Source organism: Fistularia commersonii, chromosome 32, assembly GCF_037954325.1.
Source record: "Fistularia commersonii isolate RoL2024-O1a breed Wild chromosome 32, RoL_Fcom_v1.0, whole genome shotgun sequence".
NCBI lineage: Eukaryota > Metazoa > Chordata > Actinopteri > Syngnathiformes > Fistulariidae > Fistularia > Fistularia commersonii.
The window spans coordinates 6,772,559-6,788,885 of record NC_141315.1 but is presented as its reverse complement, the minus strand read 5'-3'; the positions used below and the strand labels follow the sequence as shown (position 1 = coordinate 6,788,885).

Here is a 16,327-nt window from a genome sequence, read left to right as displayed (position 1 = left end):
TTTTGCACAAACCTGCTTCGTACGCAATTGTGCATGTAGATCATTGCTGCCTCTGGATGGGTAAATTTACTGTCGTTTTACTGTCGAGGTTCCCCCCACCCTCACGCTTTTTGATTCGGTGTCGAATCAAAAGCGGCTGGACTTCAACAGGTTTTGGGAAATATTTTGGATATGATTCTGGGAGCTGCATCACCCACCGAAACAGAAATCATGGTAAAACCAGGAGTGTTCAAGGAGACTCGATGATTCAGCCTTCAGGCACCGCAGACACGAACCCAGTTTGTTGGAAGTCCTTCCACAGGGTTTTAAAATGCATCACTAAAAAAAAAAAAAAAAAGAAAGAAAAAAAATAGGGGAAATGAGGGGAAAGTCTCGTAATCATGAGTCGACATCATCGTCATCCTCGGCAGACCCGGGGCTGTCTGAAGAAATCTGAGGATAATCTGTCCAGATTTTTTTATACTTACACACATATTTGTGTTCCTAAAACCAAACGAGGGTCACCTTCGTGTTTTTCGCTGCGCAATCAAGCAGAGTACGGTTGCAATTAAAAAAGCAGGGAAGAAACCAATCGACAGATGTCTTATGGTATGTGAAAATAGATGTGACCGAAAATGTACTCACCCGTCCAAATATGCGGCGGTTTCGGATGCCAAGCCGTCGCCCCCCGGTTGAGACTAACCAGCAGAGACTCCTTCTTGCGTCTTCAGCATGACTTTCAGAGGACGCGGCGTTGAGTCACGTCACCTGTTCCCGAGTCAGAACTTTGGATCCGATGATCTCAGACCTCGATCGGATAAATCGATAAGGATTGTAGAAAATCTTATTCTCGCTTTCATCACCTTGTGCTTTCAGAGTGCTTTACAATGGATTTCACATTCACCCATTCACACCTAGAGTTGCAATGCAAGGCACTGGAGTGTCTTGCCCAAGGGCGCGTCGGCAGCCCTTTCACCCTGGCAAACAAATCGCAACCATTCAAGTGAGAATAAAACATTTAGGCAACCTATAAAATGTTCAGAATCCTTGGTCCAAGAATAAATTAATCCCCAGCCATTTTTGACTTCCTAAAAAAAGACCAAACAAGGTGGTGGTGCCTCTATACTATTTTTATAAGCAGTTTATTGTGTAAAATGGTGTGATATTTTGGGGTTTCGCAAACCGGAGTACCTCAAATCAAGTACCGACAGTCAAGTAAATGTACTCGAGTCCTGTTTTACTTCTAGCATGTAGGTATTCTGTAACGCATACACACACACACACACTTAACCCAGTTCGACCGTGCTTTCTATTGACAGCAGTAATAAATGTGAGCAGGAGGTTTCTGCGCCCAGAGGGACCCATCTTGCTGTCAGTCACCTGCAGATGACGGTCGGCAAAGAGACTTCACTGCACCCGATTAGCGCTCCTCTTGTTACTATCGCCCTGAGCGACAGATAAGTTGGGTGGTGTCACAAAGAAACATGTGCGTTGTTTCCATTCCATTGAGATCTCACATGTTTTACTCATGGATTGGAAACAGCAGAACCCCCAAGCCCCCAAACCCAACCATGAATTTGAACGATGGCTCTTTTTTTTTTTCACTTTCCCAATAACTGACAGGCTGCGTTATTTTGTCCCAATAAGACACCAAACTGGATCAAAAGGAGCCCCGTCGCTGCAAACCTGCCTCGGCACGAATCTCTCAACATACAACAAACACCCGAAACCCGTCTTGTGGGAACTCCTTAAAGGCAACCATTGCTCCATTTCAATTGTTGGTTTACAGCAAAGGCGCGTGCGCGCACACACACACACACACACACACACACACACACACACACACACTCATGACCCCCACCCCCCTTGTCTTCATCGTGAAGGACCACATTTGTTCCTGGAAGAAGAAAACGGGGGGTCTGCTTGGTCTGTGTGTGTGTGTGTGTGTGTGTGTGTGTGTGTGTGTGTGTGTGTGTGTGTGTGTGTGTGTGTGTAAATGTGTGTGTCCACCAGTGAAGTGAACAGCATCTGAACGCAAGAGCCAATAGGAGAGCAGTATAGACACTGAGCCCCCCAAGTACGGCTGGTTTATAGGGTTCAGCTTCAGAGAAGTCACATGACTTCCCAGAGAGAGAGAGCGAGAGAGAGAGAGAGACAGAGGAGAGGGAAGGAGGGGTGGAGGGAAGATGAAGACGAGGAAGAGGAGGAGTGAAAAGAGGGTCAGGAGGGTGACAGAACTGCTGTGAGGGGTGAATTGAAGGTCTGGTAAATGAATGGTGTAGAGGGCTAGGTAAAAAACAGAGACGCCAGTGTTCCTGGAAGTGAAATTGTACAGGCCGGTCACGGTTATAACTGCAACTGAATGAAGAAATTGAGAAATGACTGACTGACGGGAAGGAGAAGTTGGAGTCTTGGTGAATGAAGGAATACATGCACAGTGCATGAACATAAAGTACATCATTGTATGTTTCGGGGTACAGCCGCTTGTCACTTGGGTGATATGTATCTGAGGCTGTGTGTGTGTGTGTGTGTGTGTGTGTGTGTGTGTGAGTGTGTCAACTGGAACTCATGAGCTAGAGATAGGGGTTGGGTCATGTGGTGATCTTGAAAAATCAAATAAATTCAGATAAAGCCCAACCCAATAGAAGCTAAGTCTATTACGGACAGAACAGTTAGAAGTGAAGATTGCAAGGAAATGCATGAAGTGAAAACAGAATCAAAGTTACCAGGAAAATTTAAAAAAATGTTTTCTCGATTATTCAACCTTTGAGTTCAAGTCATTCGATAATTGCATGGATTGGCCAATAACACAGCTAAAATGACTTCATGTTCACCAGGAAAACACTTAAGAGCCAACAACAATTCACAAAATCCTCTGTAGATCGTAAAGTGTATTGATCAGCAACTTCGACGGAGGCGGTTGGAGGTTTGGATCGGAAAGGTCTGAGAACTCCCTGCTCTCATGCTCCCTTTCACAATCATTCCTAACCTTGCAGTATTTACCTCCCGGACCAGAGCGTGGAACTGGCAGAGATAACGGTTAATGTTTGCGATAAAGAAAAACGATAGAAGGACCTGGATTTATGACTCTAGTGTATAAAGCGCTCAAAAAAAAAAAAAAAAAAGAAGAAGCTTGCTTATCCATTCAGTCACTTTTGCTGTCGGTCGGTAGGGCGGGGGAAACCCTCCAGTCGGAGGTTTGGGCAAGACGCTGAACACCAATTTGCTCCCGATGGCCTTGTAAACTCCTTGCATGGCGGCTCCGACACCATCGCTGTCTGAATGGGTGAATGCTCTCTGGTGCAAAACGCTTTAAAACCGCGAGGTGTGAAAATGCTAAATAAGGTTCGGCACGTCTCGACTTGTGATGGAATTTGAACCAATGGGCCTCCTCACAATAGATGGTCAACAGCTGAACCACCTGGAGAATCCATGAAACACAAATACCTTTAGTTGTGACATTCTGATACCATACTTGATGTTAAACTCTTTCTCTGGTGTTTATATACATATATATCTTTATCTGTGTGTTAGTGTTATAAATGTATGCGTGTGTGATGCTATATATGTACATGTATTTATGTATATATATGTGTATATATAGATATGACTGTATGTGTGTATATTGATATATACGTATGTGTGTATGTATGTATGTATATATGTGTGTATATAGAGATATGAATGTATGTGTGTATATTGATATGTACGTATGTGTGTGTGTATCTCCATACCTATGTATACTGGTGTGTATTCATGTAATGTAAGTATGTATTTATATTCTTACATACATGTCATACATGTAACCCAGGAGTACTTACACAAAGAGAGTCTTATAATCAACCTTATGGGAGAGCCATATTTTTATTTCCGATAGTGCATGCATTAGCGGTTGCGGTCCATGGTAAAGGAGTTCAGAAAATTCTCCCAATAATAGAACCCCCTTTTTAGCCGTGGGCTTTAGCAACTGGCCCTCAGGACAGAGCAAAACTTTTTTTAGCTTACTAGAAATTTAAAAAAGGGGAAACAGTTATATGAAGAAGCAAAGTGGTCTCCACTTATACGGTACCTTGACACCTTGCGGTTTGAAACCGCTTTAGACTAGATAGCATTCACCCATTCACAAACCGATGGCGGAGCCATCGGAAGCATCTTGGAGTTCCGTCAACATATAACAACAATGTTAGTAAAAATAAAACATTTGAACTACTTATAAAATGCTCATCCTTTGTTCTAGACTGAATTCATCACTGGCCATTTTTGCAGTCCTGAAAGCCTGGGCTGTTCTACATGATTTTTATAAGCAGAGTTTCTCATGTAAATGAACAGGAAAAGTTTATAAATCCTCCGCCAGCTCACAGTGACGCAGTGTTGCAGCGTGTGAGATGTGACGCTGTTGCATAGAAAAACACGATTGCGTGATTTTGTCTTCGTGTTGTGTGACTTCTTGAGCACGCACTTCACTTTTACATCACGCGAGCCAAATAGGAATACTGTATGGCTCTCATGTGAACGTCTGTATTTCTGAGATAAATATTTCCCGTATGGGCGCGGATCAGAGCATCTTTTGTGGCAGTTAACGATGGCATTTCAAATAGAAATATTGAATATAAAATGTGGTCAGCGGAACAAACACTGTTTTATTGAACTTGGCTGGGAGTCTTGATGGTCTGGTTGAGCCTAGCACGCGCTGTTGCACAACTATCTTCCAATGCAGAAAAGGGGCGAGTTCACCAGAATCCCGGAGAAAATGCACATTTTTGACTCACCACTGGTATTATCAAATGCAAGGATAATTCATGCAGAGGTTTTGAAATGTCACTAGCTGGACGTAAGTCCGCCACCCGAATGCAGTGGACGTGGAGTTTGTGGTGCCCGAGGGACTCTGCAATCCCTTTTGTGTCTTTCCAAGAGCAATTTTTTCGGTCACTCCACTCCACAGACTCAACCAGGCAAGCGTTTTCATTGGGACTATTTACTTGATGGATAAGTAGATCCAATGAAAACTTTTCACAGTGAGTTCTGTGGAAACAGGCGATGCTTTGGAGCTTTTCAGATGTCATTTTTTCATTCCTGCGTGGACCACAAACATTATTCCATTCATCACCCTCATATTGGGGTAGAGACAAATGTTCTCGAAGCAGCACAAATACAACCAAAAACGAAAACGATGGGTCCAAGGGCCGTCATCCACATGTTTTTGGTCGAAGGCTCGCGGTTTTTGGTTAAACTCTTACGTTTGGTGAGGGGAAATCTTAACGCAACGGCATACACTGTTTCAGAAGGCATCATTTTGTCTTTAACTTGTGGAGACCTTTCCACACTGTGCCTACAAATTGTTGCCCTGCTACTTATTTAAATAATCAAATCTTTAAAAAACATGTTCATTATGAAACCAACTATAATAGGCATGTAAAAACATTGTTAAAAGTTTCACTCGCTTTTTTCCCCCAAAACTGTGCCATTTATATAGCTCCTTGCAAACTTTATAATCCCATTTCAAAATCACTCACTGAGTCTCACAAAATTAAGTCTTTGTTAAATCTGTTTATTCTTTCGTGCATTATAATTGATAAATTATCTGTTTATTCTGCACACGTTCTTTGGTTTTTCCAACTACCTGATAAAAATGAGCGTGAATGTTATTGATGTTAATAAACCCTTTATTAGACCAGAACACAATTGGTTGTTCAACAATGGAGCCTGTGTTGGTGGTGTTGGAGAAAAAAAAAAAAAACACTTTATAATGTTATTGTTAAAACATTAAAAGACCTACAGAAGTCATCGATCATCTTATTCAGGCTATGGACACTATTACTCATCAGCACTTACTGATGTCTGATAATCCAGAGCAACTGTTCAAAAATAACATAAATAAACACATTACGAGGATTCATCATCTGCTCACCACCTAGCTTGTTGCAGATATAAAGTATATAGAGCATTAGCTTTTCATGAAATACACTTAAGTCATCACAGGCCCATTTATTCAGTCTTAGCAAGATGTATATTGTGACTTTTTAAAGTTGTTTCTGAGGCTATTTGTTGTTATATTGGGATTTGTAAAGCGTAATTAGCGGTTCCTTCACTTTTAACTGGTACAGGCACTACAATGATATAATAGGTTAAAATGATAAAGAAAATGTGGTTCATTTTTAACTTTTTTTGACATTTGACATTTTTTTTTCTTTGACATTTAAAACATTTGGTATTAACTCATATATATTGGAAATGTACATGTTTCTCAACACTAATGAGCTCATTATAATTTTTATAAGTACGTTGGAAACAAGATTTGTTACAAGACGGATGTAAATGTTGCAGAGAAATGATGATCCTCCCCACTTTGTTGGGACTGTGTGTGTGTACAGTGTGTGTGTGTGTGTGTGTGTGTGTGTGTGTGTGCGTGTGCTTGGATGTAAGCAAGTCCACATGGTCCGTGACATATATGAAGGGGGGAGGGAGGGGTTAAATGTAAAACAGATGTTACTCTTGTTTCTTAGGCACTGATGTCAACACCTTTACACTGCGCTGGTACTCTGTGTGTGTGTGTGCGTGTTTGTGCGCATGCATTGCAAGCGTGAGTGTCTGCATAAAAAAACCTCATTTGAGGGAAGGCTTCCCATAAACACCTGTTTTTTTTCCGGTTAATATCTCTCGTCATGGTGAAGAAATGATGGCTTTGGAGAGACAGAGAGAGAGAGAGAGAGGGACGGAGTGTGAGAGACAGAGAAAGAAAGGGACGAAGGAGGAGAAAAGGAGAAGGGAAGGAGGGAGGGAAGGAGTGTGTGTATGTGAGGGGGGGGTCACCTCCATTCCTCGCAGTCTGTGAAAGAGAAGAGCTCATGTGGGATGAACACATTCGTTTATTCATTCGGCCCATCTATTTTCAGCCCAGTGGGTTTATGGTTATTGGAAAGGCGTTGCCGTCTCGCTTCTTCCCAGAAGGAGTCAATATTTCTCCCTCTCCTTCATTTCTCCCTCTCTGCCTCCTTTCCACCCCTCACCCCCTCCCCTCTTTCTCTAATTCAATATTTTCTCCAAAACACCACTCTCACCCTCCACAGGCAGACTGGGAATGCTGGAAGGCACCAGCACGCGGACAGAAAAGTGCGAGGTTGTACTGATGCCCTGCCAAAAGGCATCCCAGAAAGAAAAAAAAGAAGATGCCTGCTTACAACATTTCACACTTTCTCCAGCTTATCGCACCATCCATCAATGTTAAGTCTCTGTGTGTGTGTGTGTGTGTGTGTGTGTCGGGGGGGGGGGGGGGGGGGGGTTTCTTTATCTCTGCTTACAGTTCTTGTGTGGCTCCAGGGAGCCACTGCCTGCGGCCTGTTAATATCTCTAATGACTTTTAATGAGGACTGGTGGCTCATAAAGAACCCGGCGATATCAACTTTTAACTACAGCTCTGATAACACACACCGGGGCAGTTATCGAATGATTAAAATCAAATGAGGCAGCGTGAGTGTGCATGTGAGTGGGGGGGTGGCGCGTATGTGTGTGTGTGTGTGTGTGTGTGTGTGTGTGACTGTGTGGTAGTGGAGGGAGGCAGCAGTGGTGATGCGGAGAGTTGTACTATTTATTGGCAGACAGAGAAAGTGAGACTGAAGGAGGGATGGAGGGAGGGAGGAGTGGCTGGTTTGTAATGCGTGGGCCTCCCTCGCTGTCACGTCCACAGCGGTGTACTCCTGCTGGACTCCACCTGTAAATAGTCATGGCAACATGTGGGAGCTGGGGCTTTAGCACTGTTAAAAATAGAGGTCAGTGTTGGATATAACCCACAGTGAATGTGTGTATATGTGTGTGTGTGTGCGCGGGGATGAAAGAATGACGGGTGAGCTTTGGTCTGAATTAGCCTTACAGCTGCGCCTCGAGACAAAGGTCACGCCAAAAGCGGATACGCGACCCCCGAGGAATCTGCGGGTGTCACGGTTATTCGCAGCATTTGTGGCAACAAAGTCTAAACATGCTACACACACTGTCAGTGTTGCTTTGCATTCACAAACAGATACACCAATATATTTACCAGCCACACTAACAGGGGTGTCACTGTCTTAATAGGAACACATGACCTATTTATACAAAAAAAAAAAAAAACATGAAAAAATACAGACAAAAAATTTGGAGCAAAAGAAGATGTTACAAATATACGTGAAAACATGGTCCAGAAATACAATTTGTTAATTCAATCAAATATAAAAAAAAAATATTGAACTCTGCAGGATACAAAACACAAATATAAGTTGAGTGTAAGTTTACCAGTGCGTGCAAAATTTGTTAGAATTAAATTCCATCGCGAAAACAACTTACTTGTGCATCTATAAATAGACATATAGCAGAGGGAATCTGAATACTGATGAATATACAGGTAATATACAGGTACAGTATACAGACATGGTAACACCTGCTCTGCATGGAACCATCTAATCGTTCTGCTATAAATCTGAATCACATCTTGGATGTGCACAGAGTATTTGTGCATGAGTCAATGGTGGTTCTTTGTAAACACATTTCCATCCGGTGCAACACCACAAACGGACACACACTCCTCAAGGGGTTGGATGAATACCTCTTTGACACAGGCGGACAAAAATATCCAAGCATGAGCTGTCAGAGAGCCATCGCTTGTAAAATGTGTTGAAATAGTGTAATTGTTAATGTATTTGCATGGCTGGGTGGCTCTTCTAATCAACAAGGATTAATTTAAGAGAAAGATAAATAAAGTAAAACTCGTTTGTGGGTTGATTATTATGTGTTTTGAACAGTGACGCCCTCTTGTGGTAGACATGGTTCCGTGCATGCAGATGGACAGATAAGTCATCGATTAAACATCCTGTCGGCAAAAGATTATCGATTACGGCGATCCAAAGTTCATTGCCGATGAGACAGGAGTTTTTTTTTCCACGCTTTCAAGATCACGGATCATGTCCGCGAAAATTCTCTCCAGGGTTTTCACGAACGTTCTCATCCGCGGCGGTGCCGTCCCTCCGAAGTGGCCGCCCCGAGCGCGACATGCGAGGGGCTACCGCGGCGTCGGCGAGCCCCGCTCCACCACACCGGGCGGGGCGCAGCCGCGCGTTGTGGACCTCCGGAGCGACACGGTGACCAAACCTGGCGCGGCGATGCGGCGGGCAATGGCTGAGGCCGAGGTCGGAGACGACGTGATGGGGGAAGACCCCACGGTCAACGGTAGGGGATGCATGCCAGCAATAATCTATTTCGCGTAAACAATATCAGGAGAGTCACACGGTATTTAATGTTCCCGCTTTTTATCGCGATGACAAGCTAATCTCGTATGTTGTCTTTGAACTCAGATGCATAATGTTACTTTCAGGGTTGATGGCGTCATGATGCCCCGCCCACTACTTTACATAAACACACACACAAACACACTTATTCTAAAATACATAAATCGATAGATGATCTCACACACACGCACACATGCTAGACTTTAAAAATGGTATGCAACGGCTTTGGTCAAGTTTCAGGTAACTATAGCAACCAGCATAGAAGATTAAAAGTCTTCGCATACTCAATATGTAATATAGTATAAATAGTTAGAGTACTTAATTTATCCCCAAGGGGGAATTGCACTGTTATCGTACAAATTTAAAAACTATGAAGCACATCAGGTGCGTTTTACATAAGATGACACATGTACACATACTGGCACTTGTAAAAAAAATCTTCAAGACAATATATACAAGTGAAGAAATACACAAATATGCGTATACATGTGCATGAAATGGGATTGTGAAAAAGGGTATACAGAGTTAAAGATGTGCAATAGACATAGTGCGACATAAATCCAATGTGCAAGGATTGTGTTCATGCCTCAACCGGAGACAGAACGTTATACATTGTTATATATACAATATAATACTGTATAATGTCGAATGTGCAGTCAATGGCAGTGTGATATATATTCATATGTACAGCCTGGAAACGTGATTCCCTGTGCAATAATATTCTTATTTTGCTTTGTCCACAGTGAAGCCAGATAGGTATCAAAAAACAAAACAAATAAAAAAAATAATAAGCATATTGTTGCAACGAAGTGTAAATGGAACAGAGAAGTGTAAACAGTATTAACAGGATGTGCAAGTTGAAAGAAAAAGTGCAAGATAAAAGGTTGCGTTCGTGAGCTGAGCGTAGGAATGAACAAGGCATAAATATGCAAATAAAAGGCTGTTCATGCAGACAAACTTACAGGGACAAGAGGCTTATTCAGAATTTTCTTATTGAATTCATGTCACTATCTAGGAAAACCTTTTTTTCTGAGCAGACTCCACAAATAAACATTTTCACAGCATAATTGAAGTAAGATATTAATAAAATAAAAGCACGAGTGTATCACTTGAAGCAGCCTAAAAACTCTCAAAGGCGGTCGATGTGAAGCCCATTTTTATATTTATATCTTTTTATTTTTAGCCTCCAGCTGCATGTCATGATTTCGTGTTCCGGAAATAATCTGCTATTTTCTCCCTAAAAAGATCGGTTGTACATTTGTGGCGTTATTCCAGGTTTTCCCTATAACAATTAAATTTGTGATGTAAGTAATGACGATACTTGTAGAAAAATATCCATGAGATCCTGGAACACGTGAAAAACATGTAACTGGGTGGATGAAGGTGGAAGAAAATATCAATAACAGTAAATATTTTGATAAATATCCAGGTAAAACATTTTGTTCTCCAAAGCCACTTTGACACAGTTTTGGCGACTGATGTGAAAATTACTTTTTCATTCCACATTGTTTGAAATGAATAACAGCAATTGTGCCCATATTTATTATTATTTCCTGCTGTTCTGAGCGTCAGTTCTGGGATGTTTGCAGCCCCTTGCTGCCGGAACGTCCAGCCCCCTGTTCTCTGGGTCTTTGTGCATTGTTTAACAGCCTTCGAGAAGTAAATGTGATGCAACATTCAGTAAAAAAAAATTCATGTAAACAGCCTGTTGTAAAACGGAGCTGTAAGAAGGTCGGAGTTCAAGTGTATTACTGTCATCAACATAAAGTGGGACAAAGAATCACCATTTAGAAAGGCTGAGAAAACAGGCATTGACACATGAGTCCCAGATTTTGTGTGACAACAGTTCCCCTCAGTCCCAGTCTAGCTAAGTGTGTATAAATGTGGAGTTCTCCGATGTGATTGACAGGACCCGAAACTCCATCACAGAGTATTGCCAAATTTCTCCGGAGTGGTCTGATCCTCGTGAATAAAAAATAAAAGGGTCAGACTTATCAGCCGCACCGAAAGATTTGACACACTCCCTACAGCGGCCCACAGAGATGCCTGCAAGAAATAGGCTCCCCTGATGCCACACGGTAACAGTCTGGTACAGTGTTACATCAGTAGCGGGACCTGACTGACTCCGCACCAAGCGGTGCCGTCCTCGTCTCTCAGTCACAGTGTGTTTTCTTAGTTTCCTTTGCAAGAACGTGCCTGGAGTTAGTGGTTGGTCTACATATAGCCACAATGTAAATCGTGTGGCTTTTTAACTTGTTTGAGTTCCCTCTTGGCCCTCACCCCGCCCGATCATCAAATAGCACCTCCTGCAGCGTCTTCCTGCAATTCCGATACCGACCAGTTGTACTGGCCGTGCTGGAAAGTCTGTTTCTCTCTTTGTTGCGTGTTGAAAAGACAAAGCATCCTTTCTTTGTGGCGATGCAAAGGAAAAACCTCCTGTGCCGGCTGCTCGCTGGTACTCAGGCTCATCGGTTGCTCTGTATCTTGTAAGAGTAGCCGTGAGGTATTCAAATAGAGACAGCGTCTCACATATTTAAATGCAGGGTTACACTGAACCACTCACGGACATTTGCAGTTTAACAGATTTGTCATGGTGTGCACTTCATCCTAATTCTCACTGAATCCGGTTCGGTTTATTTATACAGTAATGGTCCAGGGCAAGAGATTGTTAATCTTAATTAGCCTTTTCCCTGGTTAAATAAAGGTAGATTAAAATTAATAAATAGACAAATAAATGAGTAAATAAATAATACAGAGCCAAAGTTACATCTGGACAATTTTACAGCAAGTCCAGTAGGAGAAAAAAAAAAGAAAAAGCAAATACGGCAGGTTAGTCTCTTGTTTTTTTCTGGTTGTCAGCCCACACCGCAGCCTGAGGATGACAAAGCTATGGGCTATTGGTAATACATGATATATTTACCAGGACTGGTTGATAGACAAATAAAACTGTTGACTTTTGTCATCTAATAACCCATCACTCCTTGTTCTATTGTGACACACATTTGCATGGTGTCTTTTACATTTCTGAAATGGAGAATGACACTATGCTAATATTTGTATAAAGTGTGTTATGAAAGTGACAAATAAAAAACAATATCTGCTAGGATGTCACCTTTTAGATGGTGAAGTGGAAAAAAACACTGGCAGGAATTATCAGCAAAGAATGCTGTGTCTTTTGGTTTGCGATGCATTACCTGTATTTTATTTGTTGTAATTTGACTTTTAAAAATGTTTTACTTTCGCAGAGTTGCAGGTAATCGCAGCAAAGATGTTCGGGATGGAGGCGTCGCTGTTCATCCCCACGGGAACCATGAGTAACCTCATCGCAGGTGTCGAGACCATTCAGATTTGCGTCGTCGGCGTGTCGGTTGAATTCCCAACAGGATAAAACGGTGATTATTTACATGCAATTCGTCGCTCAGTGATGGTGCACTGCAGGGAGAGGGGCGACGAGATGATCGTCGGAGATCTGTCACACTTACACATTTACGAACAAGGAGGGAGCGCGCAGGTGAGCCCACCTTCGCCGCTATGCTCTCTTTATTCCTTTTACCGGCAATGCCTTTCATACTATGTGCTCTCTGCTCACAGCTGGCCAGTGTCCACAGCACCACGGTGACTACTCTTCCTGATGGGACGTTTGACCTGGACCAGCTGGAGTCAAAGATCCGTCATGCCTACCCAGACCCGCACTACCCCCGCTCCCGCCTGATATGCGTGGAAAACACACATAACATTCAAGGAGGGCGCGTGATGCCTCTGCACTTCTTGCAGGAGGTAGGTGTGTATGTTTCTGGACTGTAATTCTTAATGCAAAATTGCTTTTTCATCCGGACCGCCAAACTATTTTCTTTGAATATTTTAATAAGTATTTTCAATCAATATTGAATTTAGAAACTCCTTCTTTTTTCCTTTTGTTTAATTTTGTATGGATGATTACATACAAAATAATGTTGGTACATGTATATGATCATTAATCATTTTAAAGTTGAAATAAAATGCCAAAAAAGTTAGATATTGAAATTGCAATTTTCATTTTGTTCAATTTACATGAGACCTATTTGGCCCGCGCTTAAAAATTGTATAAGAAATGTGGCCCATTGCCAACATGTTCCGTACATTTTAGAGATAAAAAGTTGTCTGTCCCTCACTTTTTTATCACAAGTTTATCAGTGAAGTCAACAGCTAGATCCACATCTTGAAAATTAAATGTAATTTTAATTGTTTTTCACATTTAATTGATAGCACCTTGGGGCCTGTGATATATTCTTCACCAAATCAATGGGATGAAACCAAGGGACACAACCTGATAATACATTTTTGTTTCAATTGTGTTTTTTTATTGTTTTTAAAAGATAAGACAAGGTAGTTCTTTATTAGTCCCGCACGATGGGGACATTCTCAATGTTAACAGCAGCGAGGGCAGTAAGGATCGTAGAAACGAGGAAGCGCGTTAAGCATGGGTGAATGTGCACAAAATGTTTTCTCATTCTGTGACTGTACATTTACAACTGTGACTGTGCATGATTTTACAGAAGAAAAACAGTTGCCATCCATGAACATGCATGCTTTTGACTGAAGCGACCGCAATGTACAGGAAAAAAAATCTCCCATCTGCAAATATGCATTTTTACATCTATGAATGTGCGAAAATATCCACTTTGGTGATCAAACAGAAACAAAATTTAAACTTGTTGTTATAAAGTGGAATTTATATTTGCAGGGTAAACAGTGATTGCATCCAGGTTATTGAGATAACAATTGTTGTACTGCAAATGAGGAGCATTTTTGCCTACTGAGAGCAGCGCTGGTTGTACAGCAGCAAGGAACATCGACACGACCAACGACGATTTTCGGATGTTCCACATCCATATGTTGATGCGAATGTACAAACACGTGGTCATAAATCATGCAGAAAAACAAAGCATTTTTTGCGGTTAAAAAAAACAACTTACTTAAGCATTTAGCTGGGACATGTCACCAGTACAACTTTTTAAAACTGGACTGTTTTACATCTTTGTAAGCTTTTGTAACGTTTGGGTAAATAAACGTTTATGCTGGGATTTCAGGGTCTCCTCTTCTGTCCTTCAGGTGCGAGCGGTAGCAGACAGGTACGGGCTGTCCGTCCACATGGATGGAGCCCGGGTGATGAACGCTGCTGTGGCCCTGGGAGTCCCTGTGTCAACCATACTGCAGCATACACACACAGTCAGTGTGTGCCTCTCCAAGGTAGGTGTGCAGCACACTCTAGGGGGAGCACAGCAAATGGCTTTCCTGTATGTTGTAAAAAAAAATATGCACGGTTTATATGAAAACTGGCACCTGAGAAGTGGCAATTTAACAAACCAGCAATCAACAAATGAAAGAGAATAAATAATTTTGTCTTTTTTCTGTATATTTATCTTCAGATGAATACATTGCACTTAAAATACACAGCTGAGAATTTTTTCCCATTATTTTTGCTACTAATTTTCAGCTCATTTCTTGAGCTCCTTTTATTCTAATTAATTTGGAGATAGCTTCTTCCTAATTAAGGGTTTTCACTCCATGCAGACAATTAAATCTAAATGCCATCAACTTGTCACTCACAAAAATGGTCAAAATCTACGTTGTTTGATATTGCATTTTCATAATGTACATTGTTATGTATTTTTCTTATTCTTTTTAAATGTGCAGTAGAGCCAGCCAGCACTGTAACACTAATTCTAGTGCAAAATTAGTCTTGTGACTCTTTGGTGTGTAACAGGGATTAGGCGCCCCTGCTGGAACAATGCTGGCTGGACCCAAAGATTTCATAGCCCGCGCAAAAAGATGCCGTAAAGCCCTGGGTGGGGGGATGCGTCAGTCCGGTGTGCTCGCAGCAGCTGGAAAAATATCTTTGCTAGAGATGGTAGAGCGGCTGGAGGAGGACCACTGCAATGCAAAAACATTTGCTCAAGGTGAGGAGCTCTGATTTTTTCTGAAACATCACACAGAGTGTAACTGACCTGTAACCTTTTTTTTGTCCTAGCTTTGCACGACTGCAACCCCACTATGTTTCCCATTGACACGAGCACCGTGGAGACAAACATTGTGCGTTTCCGCATAAAGATGCCCGAACTGACTTCCACGGAGTTCTGTCGCCGTTTGGCTGAGGTTGGGGAGGGAGAGGAGGATGCGCTAGGACAAGGGATAAGTGTCCTGACGTATCCCTATTTTGGAAATTCTGTACGAGCCGTGTGGCACCTTGGGATTTCTTCCGATGACACCCGACTGGCCATTCAGAAGATGCAATTTGTGTCCTCTCAGTGCATGAAAAGAAGAAGCTGTTCTGTGTAAAAGCCCAATATCTCAGTTTGTTGTTATTTCTCATTGGTACCTCATATAATGAATATAACAAGATTGTTAATAAAAAAAAAAATTGAGAGTGGTTTTATTTGCCATGTATTTACAAGTGTAACGTATGGACTTACATTACTTCAATACAACCTGATGTCAAGCAACTTTGGAGAATGATGGCGAGGAGGTGCAACTCCAGGTCAGGGTTTAAAAGTTGGAGCCGGATCTGGAAATCTGCAAAATAAGATTCGAAAGCATTGTTAACTTTTACTCTCGAGGAACTATAGCAATGATTTGACCACAAGGGGGCTATAAGTCCCTTAATAAGGCATTTTATTTCCATTTGACTCAGAAAAGCAACCACAATCACCTTAAAACTTGTGGAAAGGTGGTTTATTTATGAAAAATATGAAGTCAATTTGTCACAATATAAAGGTAAATGAAATAAAAAAACAACAACATGATAGAATAATATCAAAATAGAGTTACTCGGAAAATTCTACCATTTTGAAATTTTGAGTTGTTCAGTCTGCTGGCACCAAGCAGTAACATTAGAGGTAGTAATAGCAAAAGTCATCTTAATGTTCCACATTGGTACAAATCAGTGAAACATCTATTTTCATAGAGTTTCACTTTAATCAAACCAATATTTTAAAATATAGGATTCATTTCCACACAGTCTTTTATGGAATTACATGGGAAAAAAATACACAACCCATGTGCCCACAGCCATCAGACTGTACAACAGCTCACACCCTGCGTATTTTTCTTCATTT

The 16,327-nt window shown here is 41.6% G+C and overlaps 1 protein-coding gene across 1 annotated transcript; it reads left to right on the top strand.

Annotated features, from left to right (window-relative positions):
- The first annotated feature begins 8,116 nt into the window (after positions 1–8,116).
- tha1 (threonine aldolase 1) lies at positions 8,117–15,630 on the top strand. The gene is made up of 7 exons (XM_086140028.1): positions 8,117–9,174; positions 12,479–12,562; positions 12,656–12,744; positions 12,825–13,010; positions 14,325–14,462; positions 14,980–15,172; positions 15,244–15,630. The coding sequence occupies exons 1-7, from the start codon at positions 8,910–8,912 to the stop codon at positions 15,549–15,551; spliced, it is 1,263 nt and encodes a 420-aa protein (XP_085996154.1). The 5' UTR covers positions 8,117–8,909; the 3' UTR covers positions 15,552–15,630.
- Positions 15,631–16,327: the final 697 nt, after the last annotated feature.

Excerpts from the sequence above, each read along its gene's own strand:
- tha1 (XM_086140028.1), top strand. The coding sequence starts at position 8,910 with ATGTCCGCGAAAATTCTCTCCAGGGTTTTCACGAACGTTCTCATCCGC. Across the intron at positions 12,745-12,824 it reads AACAAGGAGGGAGCGCGCAG|CTGGCCAGTGTCCACAGCAC; the intron begins GTGAGCCCACCT and ends CTCTGCTCACAG. Across the intron at positions 13,011-14,324 it reads CTCTGCACTTCTTGCAGGAG|GTGCGAGCGGTAGCAGACAG; the intron begins GTAGGTGTGTAT and ends TCTGTCCTTCAG.